The 21,307-nt window shown below is 41.5% G+C and overlaps 2 protein-coding genes across 6 annotated transcripts in view; one reads left to right on the top strand and one right to left on the bottom strand.

Moving 5' to 3' along the window:
* ESCO1 (establishment of sister chromatid cohesion N-acetyltransferase 1) overlaps positions 1–3,052 on the top strand; it is a 34,237-nt gene extending 31,185 nt beyond the window's left edge. For all 4 annotated transcript variants that reach the window (XM_074879248.1, XM_074879231.1, XM_074879239.1 and 1 more), the window contains exon 12: positions 2,060–3,052. In XM_074879248.1, coding sequence (XP_074735349.1) covers positions 2,060–2,207 — 148 coding nt within the window. In that variant the 3' untranslated portion in view covers positions 2,208–3,052. The remainder of the gene's footprint in view (positions 1–2,059) is intronic.
* A 913-nt stretch (positions 3,053–3,965) lies between these two features.
* GREB1L (GREB1 like retinoic acid receptor coactivator) overlaps positions 3,966–21,307 on the bottom strand; it is a 145,666-nt gene continuing 128,324 nt past the window's right edge. For both annotated transcript variants that reach the window (XM_074879220.1, XM_074879213.1), the window contains 11 exons: positions 21,159–21,261; positions 17,398–17,553; positions 17,048–17,187; positions 15,187–15,348; positions 14,657–14,864; positions 13,787–13,952; positions 12,351–12,578; positions 10,779–10,920; positions 9,667–9,867; positions 8,331–8,469; positions 3,966–6,739 (listed from right to left, as the gene is read on the bottom strand). In XM_074879220.1, the coding sequence (XP_074735321.1) occupies positions 6,576–6,739; positions 8,331–8,469; positions 9,667–9,867; positions 10,779–10,920; positions 12,351–12,578; positions 13,787–13,952; positions 14,657–14,864; positions 15,187–15,348; positions 17,048–17,187; positions 17,398–17,553; positions 21,159–21,261 (1,809 nt within the window). In that variant the 3' untranslated portion in view covers positions 3,966–6,575. The remainder of the gene's footprint in view (positions 6,740–8,330; positions 8,470–9,666; positions 9,868–10,778; positions 10,921–12,350; positions 12,579–13,786; positions 13,953–14,656; positions 14,865–15,186; positions 15,349–17,047; positions 17,188–17,397; positions 17,554–21,158; positions 21,262–21,307) is intronic.

The raw sequence follows: 21,307 nt of genomic DNA, 5'->3' as shown, positions 1-21,307 counted from the left end.
CAAGGTATTCTCAGTTTCCATGGAGCTTTAGTAGCTAATGACGAGTGTATTCTTCGGCTCAGTGCTAAGTGCTAGAACTATAAAAGGACTCCAACATCCACGCTACTGTTTAGATAAACGTTTAAAACATTGACTCTCCAGACCTTAGTTTTCTCCCAGTGACATTTCCTCAAAGTTTAAACACCTGTTCTGAGTAATGCCAAGAACTACCTAAATCTTACTACTGCTGGGCTGTTTGGTTTGTGCTAGGTGCCTGGCTAGGCCTGTCTTGTTGGAGTTTGTGGTACAGGTACTGCTGTGTCTGCCAGTCCCTCACCCTCCTGGGTATTTGGAGAGCCTAGCAAAGCTATTCTGCTCTGCAGAATGTGTCTTGCCTGGCTGCTGGAGCAACTAGAAAGTTCTTATCAGATCACATTCTGTCTGAACTAGCGACTGTAAAGCTGTATCCAGATAAGCATATTAACTTGATGATTTGGTTTTATTTTTGGCTGATTTTTAAAAGTGTATTCACTAGTTTCCTAGAAACTATTCCCAAAGGAAAGATTTATTCCCTGAAGAGATGTTGGAGTTGCTCCCTCAGTTACAGCTCTGAAGGATCTTTAGAATCAATTTTAATGGTTTGTTGCAGCTAGTGAGGAGAGGTCTCAGTTTTCCTCTCAGCTGTGCACTACTGCATCGTACCTTCTGCTGTTCTCTGGTGTGTGTTTGGTCTTCCATTGTGCATTGCTATGTTAGTAGCTAACAGGTTCACCAAAAAGAGCTTTGTGTTATTTTGGTGCTAAGCTAGTTTCTAGAAAGGTCTGATGAGCTCTGGAGTTGATGTAAACAAGGGAGCCTGGAAAGTTGCAGAGGGCAGAAGAAAGGAGGGAAACTTGCTGTTTGATGGCAGTAAGCAGTTAGATCTGCTCAGCTGCCAGTGAAACTTCAACCTAAATGTCTTTCGTAGCAAAAGGTAGTTTGAATGGGGTAACCAGACAAATCCTGATTTCAAAACGCTGAAGGCATCCTAGCAGACTAAGTCCGTTTTGAGAATGTCTGCCCCATTTCACTGGAGCTTCCACAGCTGACCTGGAGTCCCAAAAACGTGGTCAGACAGTCTTAAGAACCTTGCAAAATCGCCTTCCTAAATACACTGAAGAGAAGGGAATAAAGCTGGTAATAATTAAGAAGGATTTTGTTCCTTTTGTCCTTTCCTCAAGATTTACTGGAGATGTCTGTATGATTGAAGTTCTTACTTGCTCTGCAAGTACATGTGAGTTTATTTTAAAGGCATTAAAAAACTCTAATGGGAGTTTCTTTTGTTTCCGAGGATAGATGTTACATCCTCCCTCCCTTGATCGAGGTCTTAAAGCCTGAGATCAATTTTGTAAATTTGCTCACATAGTCATCCAGAAAAGTACAATGGTATCCCTTGATTCCCTTCTTTCTTCAAATAAGAATAAAACATACATAAAATATTTTCATGAAGAAGTTAAGCAAATTGAATCTTCCTTTTCATATAGTTATTACTGAAAGTGTATCACTTATGAATTATGCCTTGAGGTTGTGTTCATAGATGTTCTAAATTAATCCAAGATGTGCTCTCATCCAAATGTCAAATGGTTTTTTTTAAACCAGGAACTTGACATTTCATCAGGTCCTTTCAGCCCCCTCTGTAAGCACCCTAACTTGCTTGTAGCTTATGTTTTCATTCCGAGTGATTGTAGTCATAGTCCTAGCAGTCTCTTTTCTATGAAGAAATAGTTGGAATGAATTCAAACTTTTTTTTAAAACTCTGAAATTGAACTTTTGATGCAACTCGCAGGCAATTGCTCTGTATGAACACTTCTTTCTAAAATACCAAAACCTTATAAAAACCCTTGCAGATAAGTGAGCCTCCTTGCCATTTGGAAGGAGGAGATAGCTTATAGAAATAAATAGAGCCGTCTCCCCCTAATAGAAGAGCTTCTTCCTTTTGAATGTCCGTGCCACTTAATTAATGGTTTGTGGCCTAACAGCGTAAATATCCTTGTGTTATTCACCAAGGGTAACTTTTTTTTTTCTCTTCCCTTTTAAACAGGAGCAACTTCATATATGGCTCATACTTAAGTAAAGAAGAAATCGCTTTCTCTGACCCTACTCCAGATGGAAAACTCTTTGCGACGCAGTACTGTGGCACCGGCCAGTTCCTGGTATACAACTTCCTCAATGGACAGCACCAGACTTAACTGCTCCCGAAGGAATTCCCTTTTTATTGGGAGACTTCTGCCAAAACGCACTGAGTGGGTGCAGACCTTCAGCAGAAGCCAGGGCCATTTTTATTACAGTGAACTCAGGACTGGTAACAACCAAAAGGTTGTACTATTTTATTAAAATTGTAAACAATGCAGTAATAGGCTAACTTTGTTTTTTTAAAAGAAAGATATTTTATTAACTTTTACAGAAGTTTGATTGTATTTTATCTAGTTAGTCATGTTTACATGCAGCAGAAACTTGTTCATAGTGGACTGTAAGCTAATGCAAAGACTCTGGTCTCACTGATGAGTACACACTGAAGTTCTTAACGTGGTGATATACCAGTGCTGCTCGGTACTGTAACGCTGATCTCCTGCCTCCAGCTCAGCGCCTGGGTGAGGCCGTTAATGGTTGCTTGCTTGGCAGAGTTCAAGGCTGTGCTCAATTGCATCGAGGCAGGAAGCATTGGGGTGCAGTCGTCATGGGTAACAACCCTCGCAGACTGTACGGGGGGCCTTCTGGGTGCTCCTCGGTGTAAGGGAGCCTGCTGGGTGTGGGCAGCGTTGGAACCTACCCCCTGTCCCTCTCTCCCCCAGGTTAGTTGTAGAGTAAAAGGTGGAATGCAAACCCCGAGGACTAGTGTACTCGTCATTTTTCTTCAAGTACTGTACTGAGTATATACCTTTGTTAGTGGACTTCACTTTGATACTTGTCACTCCTTCATAAATCTCTTCTCTTTTAAAGGGTTTGTATGTTGAAAAACTGCTGTGGCCTTTCTTGATCTGTACATAATGTAGATAGATTAAAAATAAAATACTTGATAGCTTTTTTAAAGTTACTCCGTATTGATACTAAGTGTGAATGAACCTTTGTGTATTTCATACTTTTGCGTGTGGCATGTGGCAGCATGTGTTTTGAAGGAGCCCCTGGAGAACAGTCGTTCCGGTTTGGATCATAATTCTCTTTGTGACAATGTGCACTTACATTGCACCCGAGGATCTGGATCAACACCATCCTGATACAGGCTTTACAGCAACGTGAGAGGTGATGCCTGCAGCCTTGAGTAATAGCTTAAAACCCCAGTATAAGATGGGAAAGATTCAATTAAATTTAAACTTAAGGTTTGTTTTAATTTTGGAATCTATGTGTGGTTAGGATACATTTATTTGTGTTGTGCTGTCCTTAACCTTGGTCTGGAGCTAAAGCAAAGAGCTCACACCACCTCTGAAACGTTATTCAGGGTACTTAAAACTGAAGTAGCTGAACGGGGGTGAATGGGGGTGTAGAGGCTGCTGCTTCCAAGCTGCGACTTGTAATTTTCACAGGGACGGGGAGCCAACTGTAAAGGGCTCTGTCAGAACAGCGGTGTGGGTTCACACAACCCCAAGGCAATCCCTGGAAGGCAAGCAGGGCCGAGGCACGTCCACTGCTCTGAAGTTCTTGCCGCAGCAATACAGAGGTGTGTCCAGACCAAGCCCCTTTTTCACTTGCTTCTACTGAAGGGGGCTAAAAGTTGGTATTTACAAGTTGTTTACCCCCTCCCTCATGTCTGTCTGAAACAAAGCTACTCTCCCAGAGTGAAACATCTCCAACCCTGGCAGTGTTACACCAAGTTAACTCAACAAAATCAGCGAGTGGGGTTCACGTTAGCAGTACGAGGTGGGTTTCTCAGGGGCAAGTGCTGTTGTGTGTGAAGAGAGAGAGAAAGTGCGTGTGTCCTTCGCAGAGCACCAGTGAAGAGAGAGGCAGTCTTAAATGGCAACTTAATATATTCAAATTTAATGAAAGCACATTATAAACATACCATAGCCACGACAGTTTCAGTTCATAAACAATAACATGAGGTAGACTGACTAGTGAAGCTAAATTCACCAAGTTTTTGGTTAAGAAAATTTTACACTAGGAAAGCAACATTTTTAACCCTCTTCCAAAAGTCACAAAAAGCAATTACATAAGTTAAGCAAAAAGCATCTGCATATGATTCTTTAAATCTTAGTTTACATTCAAATTTAACCTGTGAATAGACAAGAACATCTACAGGTAAAATATAATGCTGGCCAGTTGAATACATTCATAAGAATGGCCTTGAGGGTGAGGCTTAAAACCAAAACAGAACAGCACTAACCTAGATGCCAAATACAGGTCTCCTTCCCAGGACTGACAGCTGAGGCGTTGAGCAGGACAGGCCCACGCCTTTGAGCTGGTGCAGTGCGCTCTGGCCAGAGTGTTACCGAAACTCCCTACTTCCACACAGGAAGGAGTTACGGAAATGGGTTTACTATCGTTTGGGAAAGGCAGGCAAATACACGCTGACTTTCTGACTGCATTCTCAACCTTCCGGACAGTTTCGCGCTGCTTCACCAGAGGGATAACTCCTCATAGTAGTCTCAGCACCTGGAATTTTAAGAACTTAGTGCAAACATCAAATACACGAACAGAAAGGAAACCATTTTTGAACACGTAATACCTGAAACTTCTGCACCACACTAAGACTCAGGGTTGGCCTTGAGCCCTTCTGGCAAAACCAGAAGCACCAGGATACATTCAGGTGTATCAAAAGCTTCAAGAAGCATCCTTCATATCCCTACTTCTTCCAAGTGTTAAAATAGATAAGGCAGGTTCTGTCTGAAGGAAAATAAAAAATAAATGTACAGAAATGGGTTGTTCATCTGAAATTTGCTAAATTTACAGCATCAGCGTTAAGCTACATTAATACAGACATATGCAAACCATTTTCCTTTAGCCTCTGTCGAATATATTACGTTTTTTCATCTGTAAACATCTCTTTTTCACAAGATAAAAAAAGTTGCTTAATTAACACTATGCATTAAAAAGGAAATGCAGCTTTGGCAGGTCCTTCTCCAATGAGTTGCAGGTCAAGTATAAAGATGTGTTAATTTCATTGCTTTTTGGGGAGTAAATTGATATTCCTGAATCGCTTTTAAGAACATGCTGCATTTTTCTTTTTAATAAAGGGGTCACGATGTGCAGCAAGGTGTTGGTTTTTTTTTTTTTTTCTGTATGGAAACCTCAGTGGGGTAACCCATGGTAGCTGTGTGAGTCGAACAGAGTACTGCTACGATTTAACCCTGACAACCAAATGCTGCTGCGCCGAGTTCATTCCGGAAACAACTTAACAAGCACCGGTAATAGGCTTGTAAGTAGAACAACGTGTGACTACCACTACAACCAATATTTACAGACGTTAATCAAAAAATAAAGGGCTGACAGTGTTAAGTGATGCATTCAATGATCTTTGCTTCTGGACAGAGTCTCTCCTGAGTAGTCCCAGCTCCCTGAGACTTCTCCCCGCTGGAGCTATCGTAAACCACCTTCTGTTTCTCTCAGATCCAGCTCAGGCATCATCGCCCTCCTGCATGTTTGTTGGTGTGTTGCTTCCCACAGGGGTATGACGTGAAACACCTCAGCTCCACGCTGCAGCCTGCCGGAGCCCAGCGAAAAGGACACGGAGAGCAAGTTGCATACGGCCCACCACAAAGGCACCAGACGTACATAGGACGTGTTTCCATACGCAAAGGAGGATGGACCACAGGTTTTCAAAGCTCTGACATGAGTGAGAAACTGAAGGGGATTTGCTGGCAAGTTATTCTGGTCTCTAACTGAGGAGAGAGCATCTATGAGCAGCCTTTTGCCTTGTCCCTGGAGTCGCGGAGGAGGTGCCGAATGGGGTGAAATAGCGGTGCTGGGAGAACCTGGGTGCACAGTGCCTGCCCTGCATGTGCTGATTTGTTCAGGTTTAAGTAGTAAACTTTGAACACCTGTGGAAATTTTGCCAAAGACAGTTTCAATACATACACAATTACAAATTTTAAACTAACACTGCACAGAGAACATGACTATTCCTTTTAATACAAATATCTACGTTATAGTGTAGTTTCAAACCCCTGAGTATTCCTGTACCAGAGTACAGAACTGAAGAGACACGGTGGGTTCTCCTCCACATATCTTCGATAAATTCCACATGCTGGGTTGCGTTTCATGAGACACATTCAAGGTAGCAGCTGCTGAGAGCAGCTTCTTCCCCTAGCTCAGCTGAATCTAAAAAGGATTCTTCCTCAACCAAATTACGTCCTCTTCCTAGATCCTCCAGCTTGGTTGGCTGTGTGATTAGTGTCGGTGGTTGTGACTGATGTGAAAATAAGTGGAATCCTGGATGCTTTAAATCATAACTGATGTGGTAATTTTATCCCTAGGAATAAAGCCTACTTCAGAATTGTGGGGAATCCTTTAGAGCAGTCTAGATAAATATTGGTTGCACTTTGCTCCACAGTGATTGTACTTTTTTTTTTTAAAAAAAAGTTCTTTTTTTTTTCTTCGTTAGTGGTGTCTTAGCGAAGCTTCTATATATGGCGTCCAGTAAGAAAATAGAGTGGTTTGTCATCACTACTGTTAGCAGTTTGAAACTCATCCCGAAGTCGGAACTGCCACTCATCCTCCAACTCCAACCGGACTATTGTCTGCCGTAACGAGCTTCTGTCTTGACATATGACACAGAGGGTGGCACCTTCAATTGAAAAGCACATTAGATTCTCAGGGTACAATAACATCTCTATCTCCTTCATTTTCTTAAGGTATTTTACAGAAATCTTTGGTGCTAGGTAGGAAAAACAAAGTATTAGAAGGGTCTATTAACAGCTGGCCGGCCTAGGCTCAGATCTCGCGAGCCCTGGGACAGAGGCGCATGTGTCCGGTTGCAGGAAGCCAGGGACAGGGAGACACTGAGCATGGTGTGGGGTCTGCTCTGTATACCTGCAATAGGTGTTAGTATTGTCAACCATAGCAGGGAGAATGTTAACTTGAATCCAAAATCCTTAAATCACTACTGATAATTATGCCAAAAGAATAAAGCCTACTTTTTTTTTTTTTTCCATGGGATATTTGGGTTTGTACAAGGTCAATGATGAAACTATTAAGTCAAACCATAGTCAGTCCCACAGCTGACTCCTGAGAAAGTCTGCTATAACTTCCCTTAAATATGAGAGCTCCCCTTGGTAAAGCACTGCAAGAGGAATAACAAACCAAATCCCTAATTTCTCTGGTTTAACACACTTGCAAGCTTCCTTCCACCTGGTGTTACCAGACTGTGGAGTCATTGAAGGAGCAGGAGAGCTGGACACCTTCAGGGCTTTCTCTGTTCTGTGCTGCAGCCCACACACCCGACACACAGAGAGCTTAGGTTCAGATCCCTCCTCAGCCTGACCTGAGCAGGGGAAGGCCCTTCCTACTAGGCACCCACTGCCTGGTTTTGTGAAGAAACCGCCCCTTGCCCAAGAAACAACAAACAAAGCGGCCCCTCTGGCTGCGCTCAGACCCCAGCAGCTCGGGGGGCTTGGCGATGGCAGCACCAGCCCCCACTGTGGCTGCTGCACGGCTGCACCTTCCTGCGCTGCCCCTGCGCTGGGGGGGCCTAACTGGGTGCAGGAGCAAACTCTGAAACGCAGCTCTTGGGACTGGCTCGGGGTCACCCCCACTGCCTCCCTGCATGTGCACTATCCTCACTCTGCATGAGCGGGAAACGGTTCAGCTGTGCCACCAGAAATGCAACGGAGTTCTGTAACGTGCTTCAGCATTACTGAGTACCTATGGCAATTTGCTATTTATTAGTATTAAGATAAAATGATGAAGAAAGATTTTAATGAGGTTTATAAAGTTTATCCGGCAGCTAAGAGCTGCCCTGATCTACAAGACTGAATATTTATTGCCATTATAGACGGATTACTTGAGCAGAATTCCTCATCTTCATCAGTAAGTTGCTCAGTAAGTAAACCCTCAAGTTGCTGACTGCACGATTTCCATGTATTCTTGTTTTTCTGCACCTATTTCCATTTGATGTCACTTTAAAATAATTTAATGAGTATAATTTACCACAGCTTAGCAAAGGTTCAATTACTTGCACTTATTACCAACAGGAATGGAAGTTTTACAAATCCCAAAAGAAACACTCCATCTATTTCTTTTGAAAACAATGGCAGCACTAACTGTGAAAATAACGGAGCTGTTTAATGAAGCTCATTATTCCTCTACCTTTCCCTTTTCCTCCATGATGTTACTTGGCAGGAAAGCACCCGGGATGCCCAGCAGAGCAGTGAGATTACCTTTCAGAAACCTGAACCGCTTGAGGAGGTCTGCACCAACGAAGGAGTCGCAGAGATAGAGCAGAAGTCCGCTGAAGAACACCCCTTCGCAGTTGACATTGACTGAGTGCGGGCGGGAGCTAATATAGCATATAGCCACCTGAAACGGAAGGGGAGAAGAAAGGAAGCACTTCTGCATTAGGAAATGTCTAGGTATGACTTTAAGTGGAGAATATAACTTAGTGACAACAGGCAAGTCAGCTCCTGCTGGTAAAAATAGAATCCAAGAAGAATGCAGTACTGAGCAAACTTCCCCTAGAAAATAACACATGGGACAAACTTCTAGATTCAGATTTGGTCACCAAGTCTGCAATACGTTATTTCAGGTCCTTCTGTAATTCAGTTTGATTTTCTGCTTCTCTGTGAATTACCTGCTTATAACAACTGTTAAGATTATATGGGTGGTTCTAATAAGGATACATTTGTCAAATACAGTAAGCAACTCCATGAGTACTGAAACTGCTGAAGCCTGAACTCCTTTGCGCTGGTGCACGTCTTCTCTTGCTGACTGCAAGCATCAACTAAGTGGTTCCCAGCATTGGGGCTCTCCTGTGTTTCAGTGCCGTGATGGCTGTTCTGTATCAAAGGGTTTCTTCTCTGTCTTGCCACTGACCTCCATAAAATGTCAGAACAAAACCCTTGTTAGACTTTCACCCTACTTCAGACCCAGTTCAAACTGACCAATGGGGTAAAAAAATCTGATTTCCCTACCTAGAGACATCTAAGACATACTTGCAAAAGTTTCCCTAGAAACCCACATTCATAAAAAACATCTAAAAGGAGAGCTGCATTACAAAGGATGAGCTTTGTCCATCAGTGAAGCAAGACACCAGAAGAGGGTCCTATCAGAGACTCTCTCAGCCAAAACATGTTTGTTGCAAGGACAAATCAAACACAGATCATAAAAAGCTGTATAACAGGACAGCGATCTAAAAAATTTGGTGGTAGTTTTTGTACAGACTATGCAGCACACCCTGTTCTGTCAAGAATGGCATCACTTTTGGGTCTTTGCTTCATATGAAATATTATTTCAGACAGACATGCCCAATTCCTTTGCAAATCACATCAATCCATCACAAACGTCTGGTCTTGCCAGCTAGGAGGCTTCACCACCAGCTCTTCCAGTGGAGTTGGTTCTTTAGTTCCAACAGCAGAGTGTCGCTGTTTGAGACCAAAGTTTTCAAACACTGTCCTTGATGCTGAGGATTCATAAAAGAAGGGGTTTTCAACACAAGAAAGATGTTGAAGTAAAGGTTTGCATTTACTCATCCCCATTATCCCTGCAAATAGTTTGTACCTCGAGCCCGATGTTCAGGTAGCAGTCAATGGCCAATACCGGGTTCTTGAAGTTATGAATGGCCTGTGGGAAGAGTTTGTACGTCGCATGTTGAAGGAATTTCTCCAGGAGGAACTGAGATGGGGCTGCCAACAATGTATGCTCACTGTCAGGGGCACAGACGTACTGAAGAGGCAATATTGGTGCCAGGCTGTCTGAAACCTGCAATGAAACCAAGGGGAGCCCCTTTTAACCCAGCTACTCAGGGAATCTTCTCTGCAGGAGTTCTTCTAGCTGGGGAAGGGATCACCATGACAGGGCAGGAAGGGAGAGAAGGCTGGGAGAAAGAATCAAAAATCCCCACTTGATTTTGACATAGCACCACAGCACAGAAATAAATTAATTACTTGTTCTGTGGTTGCCAAGTACTCTGTGAATATCTGGTTGCCTAAAGAAGGGACGTAGACCAGGGAGTTCAAATTGTCACAATGCCCTTCATCCTGCCTTACTCCTGGACAGTATAGGAAATTACATCCTTGGTGGAGTCACCCACAGAAAATGTTTTCTATGGAGTTTTCTCATAGGCCAGTCCATCACAACAGATTCCACTGCACCCACAAGAAAAGGAAAATTCAGAAAATGACCCCCCCAAAATACTCAAATCCAGGGTTTGGTCAGTTAAATCTGAAATACAGGGGTGATTTTTTTTTTAAAAAATGCCTTTCCTCAGGTCTCTTTTTGTCAGCAAGTGCAAGGACTGAAAGTCATCACAAACCAGCAAACACTGGAAACTAGTGGATATGCTAAAATTACCAAAACTGGGTCCAAGTACAACATGCCTGCTTTTGATCAGAGTGTATGTCTGCAAATTCTTCCTCTGTTAGCAATACTACTGAATAGCTAGACCAAACTCTTTCCAATCCCAGTCCATCTTCTAATAGATTAGGAGGAGGTTTGTTAGTAATTTATAATTAGCAAAATATTTATTATTTTCTATTTCTGATGTGATAGCCCTCACACAGAGTGGGCCATGAATGTAAGATGTCAAAATAAATCTGAGAATTCAGTATTTCTAGAGGAAACAGGTCCTGATTTTAGCTTTTATGCATGACAGAGCATACATCCACACTCACCATGATTTTTGGCTTAACGACAAAGTCCTTTTGTCCTCCAACCTGAATATGTTTCTTCATGACACTGAAGTTGTTGAAGCGGCAGATGAGCAGGCCGCTGCTGTTCGTCCGCAGATTAAAATCTACATCTTCACAGAAATACCTGGACATTAAACACAAGATCACTAAAACAGCTGTGTGGCTGCCACGTATGAGCAAGCATTCCCACCCCCACTGCTGAAATGCACTGGAACGGGCTCAGCAGAGATTTCTGGAGACCATCTGATATGGCGCCTATACAAATTCTCTACACAGCTCCGAGGACTCATTCCTTCAATGTGCTCCCAGTGTAGGAAAGCAACCTCTGGTCATCTTAAAACCAAAGAAATCTTCACTTTCCAGTGCGTCCGTATGCTTCTTCCCCATACCAAGTCTGGATAGCCCTCTCATCCTCGTCATGTACTGGCATCAATCATTTCCTCCCCACCCTTCTGTCTTTTTTTCTTCTTTTTGGTTCTTTTTCATACATATTTTAGAACTGAAACTCTGCAGTGACCAGCCTTCATTTCTGAACAAGCCAGTTCTATATGACATTTTTTTATGAACTGGAATCAGGATAAATGTGGCTTTGACAAATATTTGGCTATGGGAGACAAACCATCTCAGAAGTAACGTATATCCTGCACTATTTATGATGGAATTGCTCACTTCTGCGGGCTGATTCCCATCTCATGACTCAACCAGCCAGAGAATGTGAAATCAAGAGCTCTGCAAGCCACACCAGACCCTGCCTTGCACTGACAGGCTACAATTCCTCACTCAAATATACAGGATCTCTGAAAACAGCAGCAGGAGACCAGGATGAGATGCCCAAGGGCCAGTCTGTGGCTAGCAAAGACAGGGTTTATTCTAAACTCACTTGGCTGGGGAGGGTGGGAATTGGATATTGCTTCAGTCTGTGATGAAAACTAGAGGTAAAGCCCCATGACAACAGTGCTTTATTGCAAGTGCTTTAGGATGGAGTTAGGTGAGGAGGGGAAAAAAAGGAAGGAAACAGTAGAAAGTTTATTCATCTGTTTTTATTGCAAACCCAAGTGACAACAGGGAGGATAGCTGATGCTGAAGGAAATACAAGGAATCCCTTCTCATAGCATTTGACACAGAAATGGCTCAACCATTTCCTATACTCTTGTTCTTGGTCAGGCAGGAGCCTCTTACAGGGCCGCTCTGGGAGCTCCTCACTCTTTCCATGACTGCTGTCATTTTGGCTTCTTTTTTCTAACTTTGGTCTCCTGGTTACTTTTTTTTCCTGATGTTTCTTCTTTTCCCCCTGCCTTTTCAGTCCTCTGTAGCCCTCCCTTGCCCTTGCCCTGCGGTCTGTCTCTCCCTGTTCTTTTGGCTGATGGTGAGTTTAATTTTGATGCCTTATTCATTCAAATGTGACATACATCACTCTGTGCTTTATTTTTGTGATTGTGCGCTTGTTACCTTAAACAGGATCTTTCTGTTTATCTTGACAGCATTTAGAAATATGGTGACAAGATTCTTATCATGCCAGCATATTATTTTACCACATATATACATATTGCCTACCTGTTTAGATCATATTGCACATTCTGAGTCAGGTCTATGTTGAGCAGTATAAAATCACGCACGTGGCACCTGGAGAACGGAGCCTTTGCTTTTCTGGCATTCAGCTTGCTGTTCCATTTCTGAACACCCAGGATTGCATAATGAACAATTTTGGGGGTGGCTTCAATGTGTTGGAGGACACTCTTCAGAGACACATTCTTGCTGGAACCCCCAGGCTCCAAGGACTGGCTGCAAAACATGATCATACACAACATACAAAAGTGTCTTACTATTTTTATATAACGTACACTGCATAAATATACATATGTGTGTATGCAAATGACCAAGAAATTCCATTAACAATTGAGAGTGTTTACATTAGATGCTGTAAAAATATATACATAAATGGAGACTTTTTAAACAACAGTCAACTAATCACATCCCATCAATTTAGTCATCATAAGAAAATGGGCCTTTCAGCAGAATAAGGTTTTACACAGCAATTTAGAAAGAGAAAAGGAATCACCTTACACACCATTTCTGGAAGGCTATTTTCTCCATAATGGACAGCATAAGCACTGAGAAGAGCAAGAGCTTAATGCTTTCTAAAAAGCTACAGTTCCCAAAATAGAATCATAGAATCATTCAGGTTGGAAAAGACCCTTTGGATCATCGAGTCCAACCATCATCCCTACTCTACAAAGTTCTCCCCTACACCATATCCCCCAGCATCTCATCTAAACAACCCTTAAACACATCCAGGGATGGTAACTCCACCCCCTCCCTGGGCAGCCTATTCCACTGTCTGACCACTCTTTCTGTGAAAAATTTTTTCCTAAGGTCCAGTCTAAACCTCCCCTGTTGGAGTTTAAAGCCGTTTCCCCTTGTTCTGTCCTGTGAGACAGAACCACCTGTGAGAAAAACTGTTTTCATTGAGAAACACAAATTGAATCAAAACAGATCAGGGAAACAACGTATTACGAAATCACTCAAATAGTCACTAAGAGCAAGAGTGGCTTTAGGCAAAGAACAAGCATAAGCAGAGGTTTGTTAATGGTCCTAAATGTGAGACACGGATATAAGGGTAGAGCCAGGTGGAAGTGTTCAACGGCAGAGGTTGGATGTTGGTAGTCAACAAGACAAATCTACAGCTTTCCTACTGCTCTGAGTGAAAGAGCTGATTTTTTGCATTTTAGGCAATATATCTAATGTCCAAGCATACAGTTCCTGGGCTATCTGAATAATAACTGAGTGAATAACGACCTATGTGAGGCCCTGCCAAAAGCTGCTTTTGCTTAGCAATATTTTGAGTACTTACCAGCAGCTCCAGCTGCCCAACTTTTCTAGCTGTCTGGGCTTTCATATCCCGTTGGATGCTAGAGATGAGCCTAAGTCGCAGATGTGCTGCTGTCTGTGCTGGATCAGTGCAGGGACCCCAGCGCTGGGTGGTTACTTACCTCGACTGTTCGTGGACACTGTGCATGTTCCACAAGACGCAGGAGTCATCCATGACCACGATGAATGGCCACACGCACTGGCGCTTGACTCCCAGTTCCTCCAAGCGGTTTCGTTCCAGTTCTAGATTGTGGTAGGAAAGTTCCTTAATAAGAAACCTGGCAGCACCTGAGAAAACACCATAAAGAAGACATACGGAGATCTTTATTAGACTTTATCGCTCTCTTTGCTGAGAGAAAGGCTACATGAACATCTGCAATCTTTACCCTTTATGAACTTAGTGCTCATAACATCTTAGTTTAAAAAGAAATCCGAATGTCCCTTTTTTAGTGTGAGTAAATCTAAAAGGCTGATACCAAAAAGACTGGACCTTTTAAGAGACTCTGCAGAACATGATTTTGTAGGGATTAATAAAGTACTTGAACCCAGAAGGGGCTGAATTCTAAAACTGAAGCTACTTAAAACCTCCTGCAGGAAAAACTCAGCAACCATGAAAATGAAGTCCAAAGTTCAAGCTCCCAGTGTTCAGCTGTAGTTAATATTTAGCTTCAGCTAACTGAAAAACTTGCAATTTGAAAAATCGTGTGTAAAATGTCTAGAATGAACATTCACACAGCAAGGCTGAGTAAAATGAGTGAATATGGCCTACAAAACATCAGATTTTAAATTGAGAAGGCAGCAATCGATACAAACATACATTCCACATCCCTAACAGCAGTTCTTACACACCATTGTATTTAGCACAGATATTGCTGTTATTATCACAGCACGAATGTGAGGAGCTGCTGCAATGTTTCCTTCAACAACATGATCCACATTGTCCAACACGGATTTGGATATCTTCAAGGCAATGCTTTGATGGTGTTTCTTACCAACGCCAGCATTGTTGAACATGCCCGGCAGGACAAGCATGATGTGGTTGGGCCAGTATTTACGGTAGAGCGGCATTTCATACTCCTTGACTACAAGAAGGTGAAGGTGGCTGATGCCTTCCATGGCATGGTAGAGGTTCAAGAGGCCATGTTCGTGACGTCCACTCGATGGAGTGAAGATAGGACTCTTGACTGCATTCAAATTCTGCTGGAACAGGAGATATTTTGGCAACATTAAGTAAAAAGCAGGTCATTCTTGATATGGATTTTTATTTATTTATTGTTTACACTGGATTTTAAGATTATTGATCATTGCAACACATATGAACTGGACACTAGGAATGCAAAAAGGGATGATTGTCCTCAAACCCTCCAGTTCTAAGGACAGTCAGGCAAGAATTATGCAAAGGACTTTAAAACAAAGAAAACAGAACACCCCCTCAGCCAACCACCAGAAATTTGCAAATGTATGTCAGGTTGATTGCATTCAGCATACATAGCCAGCAGATGGCTAAGAGCAGCACACACACCTTGTCAGAAACGAGTGGGAGACGCATGCTTTCTAGATGTTTCCCCTGCTTGCTGAAGACAAAATGGTTCTCTTTGGACTTGGGGATTATAAAATGCAGTTGAACCTCTTCTCCTAGCATCGAGGACGAAAATGTGAATGCATGCAGAGTGGAATCAGATATCTGTATACAAAAAAAAAAAAGATTTGCAATCAGGTAATACACAAGGAGTATATGGCAACCTGCTCTTACAGTCACAATACTGGAAGCCACCAGAGAAGAACATCCAAAACATTCTCTTTCAATAACTGAAGTTAACTCTATTACATTCTCATTTTCCTCTACCATAAGCCACATTACTTAGGCATGTAACTGGCCTTGCTATTAAAAGAATCAGCTTTCAGTACCATTAATTATCTTTGGCCAGACTGGAAGTTGAAGTTATTTATTAATATTTACAAGGAGAAGTGAAAAATATATATGCTAGGAAACAAACCATCCACATAATTTTCCCAAAAGATCCAATGAGCAGTGTAGCATGTGGGTGTGGCCTCCACAGCAGAATGTGCTGCCATTCAGACACCTCAGCAGCAGCATGGCTGCATTAGTACGGTATTTTTCTTGTGGCAATACTCTTCTAAGCAGCGAGGTAACCAAGGCAGACCACACCATTAACAAGGCTGTGAAGAATTTGGGTGAGCTTAAGTTTGCACAGTGCTTCACTGAACCATGTAAGTGTATACAAAGCGCCTACGTATCTGATAAGATTTCACTCTGCAGAAGCACCTGTCTCACTACAAGGTCAAATCACTTACTCTTAGCAGTCATCCTTCTATAACCTTAACTACAGAATTGAAATAATTAGCCTAAGTAAAGATGAAAAATGAAAGGGGCTTTATTTAGGTTCTTTTAAAGCATTGAAGAATCTCTCGCCCTTCATAATGCCTGCTATCCAATGACTCCCCTTTGGATGTGTAATTTCTCTGAGTTCAATTATCGTAATTATATATACACAACTCACACTTGCACATACAAGTAGATAATTATATTTATTACTAGTTGTTCTGTTTGACCACATGCACAAAGACGAGTGGAGGGAACAACAGATGTCCTTTGGGTTTGCCTGTGTCAACGTACTTAATGAAGCATGAGGTTTAAATCAGACCTGCTGGTGCTGCTCCATAGTAACTGACATTGTACATTTCCAGGTCAGTGTGTCTACGCTGTGTTAGCTTAAGAGCGAGCTGTTGGAAAAGATTAGCAAGCAAGGAAAGAACAATTTGAGATAAGAAACTTCCAAGTAATCTGTTGGTGGTGGTTAAGAAATAATGTCTGAGCTACTAACCAGGAATAATCTTACCTGCCAGTCTCCTGTAAGCATAAGTGTTTGTTTTAGAGATCAAAAGTTTTTTAATTGAACAGTTAAAAATGATCATTTTTGTTCAGTGACTCATAAGCTACTGCATGAGAATCAAGCACAGTTACATACAAAGGGAGGAAGACGCAGGCCTTCCAGTCTTGCACCACAGGTGTGGATGACTGGCATTTAGGTAAGACAAGCATCTCTCTTAATTTTACAGTCCTCTCCCATGAGATACTGTGAACCCTCTGGGCAGGCTGAATAATGCTTTGGCTTGAGACAACTAGTCACAATATTCACCCTTTGTCAGAGGCAGCTGGGCAGAAGAACTGCTCGTGCAGAATGCTGCAGACACAGTTGATGGTCCAGGGTCTGTGGCTCAATATCTCCCCTGAGAATGGAAGAATTAAACAATTCCATCTCAGGAAAGGTGAAAGCATGAGTCCTGAGACCAGAGCAGTACGCCTGGAGAGCCCACAGAAAAACCAAGAATATGGTTTACCCTTGAACCTCGACACCAACCTGTGCGGCAGGATTAAGGTCCATATACTGATGGCACTGCTCACAGTGATGGAACGTATTGTAAGCTGCATATTTAGTCAACATCATGGACACAGTCTCCCTTTTCTTAGGTTCCTCTGATTTTGTTTCTTTGCTTGCTTCTGTGCACAAAGAAAAGAAATAACAGAAATTTTGTGTGTTAAAAAAACAGAGATTGTGATCCCACTAACAGTTGTAAAGAACACACAAGTTGTTTTGTTCCATATAATTTTGGAGATTAAAGACTCTTGTGAATTCATGTATTTGAACAAACTAATAAAAATCAATTCTTTGTAGGAAAGTATTCCTAAAAAACTTTACATTTTACTTACCTTGTTTCACTCTTGAGAGTTGTTCCGTGTATACGGGACTTATAGTTCTGTACTTGGGGTCATGTACACTCAGGTCAAAAGACATTTTGCTGAAGATCTCAATGTCTGGCCAGTGGTCATTGCTAGACTGAGTAATTTCACTGTTTTCTGTATGATCTGAAACAACACACTTCAGGTAAGCAGTTATCAGATACCCACTGAATGGTGTTTATGTGATGTTTGCAGATTTACAATGGTACAGGAACTCACGCAGGTACACACACACACACACACACACACAGAGACATCTTTGAACATCACAAATATTAACAAAATTGAAATTATAATCCACACAAAGCCATTTCAAAGAAATGGCAATTCCTTGGAAACTGCATGCAGGCAAAGGAGCTTCATAGGTATCATTCTGCTGAGGTTTAATTCACTCTGGTTTAAGCATAAAATGCTAAAATGAATGGTCCTATCTGTGCAGAAGATACAGGTGTAGTATTGAGTCTCGCTGTGGTGGAATGAGGAGTACTGGGTAAATGAGAAGTAAAAGTATCCAAAGGCAGAAAGATAAAAGGAGGAAGAGGCTGTATGAATTTATGAACTAGTAGCTGGTGGTACATGATAAAGGCAATAGAAGATACATTCCTGTTAGAGAATGGGCTATGGCCAGCAAGGATCAACTGGAACTTCTTTGCTTTGATCCAACAGACTTAAGTCTAAAGCAAAAAATCAAGCGTAAGCAATTGGAACATTAGAAAGCACTGGCCAAAGAAAACAACCTTGGACTGCAGCTTGAACAATGAGTCAAATCAGTTTAAAATGAGACGGAAGCACACACAAAAGTAGGTGTGTAACTGAGGTTACTGATTTTAGAAGAGCAAATTCAGGTGAAACAAAGGTTGGGTCTACAGGCAAGCACATGCTCACCCTACCCAGACTGACCCAATAGGATGTGAGCCAGCATCACTTTAGAGGCCATTAATCTCACTAGCACCATGTCATGCTCAAATTAACATATGCCGCCCGTCAGGTGAGGTCTATTAGTTTGTCCATACAGACAAATCCTGAGAAAGCTCGCTCTAAGTCAGATGGCCTGAGAAAACTAGGGACCTGCCTCTGAATGAGACTTGGAACTCGTGGAATTGCAGTTGCTGAACAACCAGTAACCAGCGTACTAAGCAAAATAAAAACACCAGGAGGAAGGGGCTTCAGAGGGACTACATCAAAAAGGACACTAAGAACAAAGTCCATGAGGAATGGAAAAACCTCACCAGTGAATGAAGTTTTGCCTTAAATGTCAACAAGTGTGAGGTAGAGTAAGCTTTGCCAAATGTCAAGCTGAGGTAGACCTCAGAAAAGTGCATTAAAAAAAATAACAATTTTCTTTGCTGTATCACCTCAACTATATACATTAATTTTTCATTTTCTTTTTACTTTGATGATTATGTTTTCAAGGGAATAAAAGGTTTACTATAAACCAAGACAGAAACAAAACTCTACAAGCTTGATACGCACTCAAAAAAAGAGAGAAAGAACAATCTCCTTGCCAGTTTTCTCAAAGAACAGGCATGTGAAATCAGGCAGGAGACTGATTTCAATGCAAGCATAGCGCATATATTATCACCATTTAAGAGGAGACACAGTAATCTATGGAGGTCTGGGTCCATTACTTTGATCTTGGTAATATTTGAAACTTGGGGAGACCAAAGGAAATAAAGATATTGAAGTAAATGAAAAATGTAATAAAATGCAATGTGGGTTGACCAAAGAAATCCTGTGTTACTTTCATTATACAGCTACGATATATCTATTTCTCTGAACAAAGGAAATGCAATCCATCTTATCCTTCTGGACTTCAGTGAAGTATTTGATATGATACTGTATCACAAATTATTAATACAGCTGAAGAAAACGGAGACAGTGAATGGTCTCTAAATTGAAAAAGTTGATTAAACAGAAGATGACCGCATGTAACATTGTAAGCATTAAGGCAGATGGAGATTACTAATGAAGTTAAAAGATCAGTAGAGGGGCATACTGTTTAGTATTTTCACTAATGTCACCAACTCAAAAAAATTGGCTTAAGTTTGCTGGTGGCACACTCTAAGAGTTGCTGTCATTACGGAGAAGGAATCAAAGATCATCCAGAAAGAATTCAACGCCCTCGAAAACTGTAACAACAGAAACTGTATAATATTTAACAGAAAAAATATGAGTCATATGTATAATCAAGGACTAATAACAAACATTTCTGCAGCAGGTTGGGAGCACCTCAGTTAGCAACAACTGAGTTGCGGAGGAACCCACAAGTACAAGCCAGTGAAGTGCGAGAATGGAAAAGACCAGGTTTCGTCAGTTATGGGGCTTTCAGTGGGGGCAGGGGAATACCAGAGCTGTTGTCACTGGATTGGTTAAACATCCTGCAAAATACCTCATTCAGTTCTGGTCACCCATGTAACAGAAGGATAAATTGAAAATAGATGTGCAGGCCAAGAGCTACTAAACCGATAAGGAAAATAAAAAGCCTGTCATTTATAAGACAATCCAGGCTACGTAGATGAAGACTGCAAGGGGTTAAGGTTGCTGCCTAACTACACCACAGAAGCAAATGTCAAAGAAAACAAAAAGTATTTTAATTTAAATTCATATTTTTTTTGGTCCCAAAGAGAATGTTTATAATTGGGACAGGAACATCTTTGGGTTAGAGAACAAAATAATGGTTTCAGTGATCAGAGCAGTAGGGCTCTGGAAAAGCATTCCAATACAAGTAGTGGGAGCAAAAAAGCCCCAACCAAAAACCCCAAACAAAACCAAACTGCTCTTCTGATGGAGTTCCATGCATTCCTGGCAGGGGTGTGACACGTTGCTGTGATCACAACAGGCCAGATGGCATGACGCAGAACTTCTCTCACATTCTGATGTTTCATCTTAAGTTTCTGGAGTACTTGAGTTCAAATAATGAGAGAATAACAGCCCCCAAAGCTCCAAGTCAAAGGAAAACACTTTTTTTTCCCCACTTAATAGATCAGAAGTACAAATTAGTCTTTTCAAAGGTTTGACAACAACTAAATTTTCAGGATGCCAGTCTAATGATCATGAGATTTATGCATCATGGAGTTATCTTCACTACAAAACCACAGTTATGTAAAGACAGTCCTGAATAGAATTCATTTTTAAAAGGGTTTGTGTGTCTCAAGGTGAAGTCCTGCCACAGCAGCTACTGTACCTCTGAGATCTGACAAATCAGTGCAAATCCAAAGAGGTGCCCCCCCCTCCCCTTTCTCCTCAGCATAAGATTTGTCTTACTGAAAACTGGTATCTAACTTATACTTACATAATAAATAATAATAAACACAATAAACATAAATAATAATAATAACAGCCATAAATAACAGTGATGTTTTGGCCAGAAACAAAATGTTCTTAAATGTCTGGTCTGCTTAAAAGCAGTCAGTGCTTAAAAACTAACAAGGAGAAATAACATTGGCAGATGATGCCCATTTGCAGTTGTGTGTTCATTTTCATTTTAGTGCTATCCAAATGTATCAATCCAAAATACATTTAACAGTTCTCACCAAAGCCCAATATAAAATTTATGTTTTTATTTATCTATATTTAAATATATGCAGACACCTACAGTAAGTCTGGCTACACACTAATGGACAGGACAAGTGGTAGGTAGTCTTTCCGTGACCCTAGAAATTTGTCACTGCTGAATAATATGTAACAGAGGTCTTCGTAACGCATATTAAGAATGACTACTAAATACTTACGGGCATTAATCTCTTCCTCATCGTACACATCTACTTCCAGCAACCGGATCAGCATGCGGAAAAGAATCCTTAGGAACTGCAAGTATGAGCCAGTCTTTCCCACCTGAGCCAGAGATGGAAAAAAATCCAAATCCCAACTCAGACTAATA

The sequence above is a fragment of the Strix uralensis genome, chromosome 1 (assembly GCF_047716275.1).
Source record: "Strix uralensis isolate ZFMK-TIS-50842 chromosome 1, bStrUra1, whole genome shotgun sequence".
NCBI lineage: Eukaryota > Metazoa > Chordata > Aves > Strigiformes > Strigidae > Strix > Strix uralensis.
Note: the sequence above shows the minus strand (reverse complement) of the source record. Positions and strands in the feature narration are given on the sequence as shown.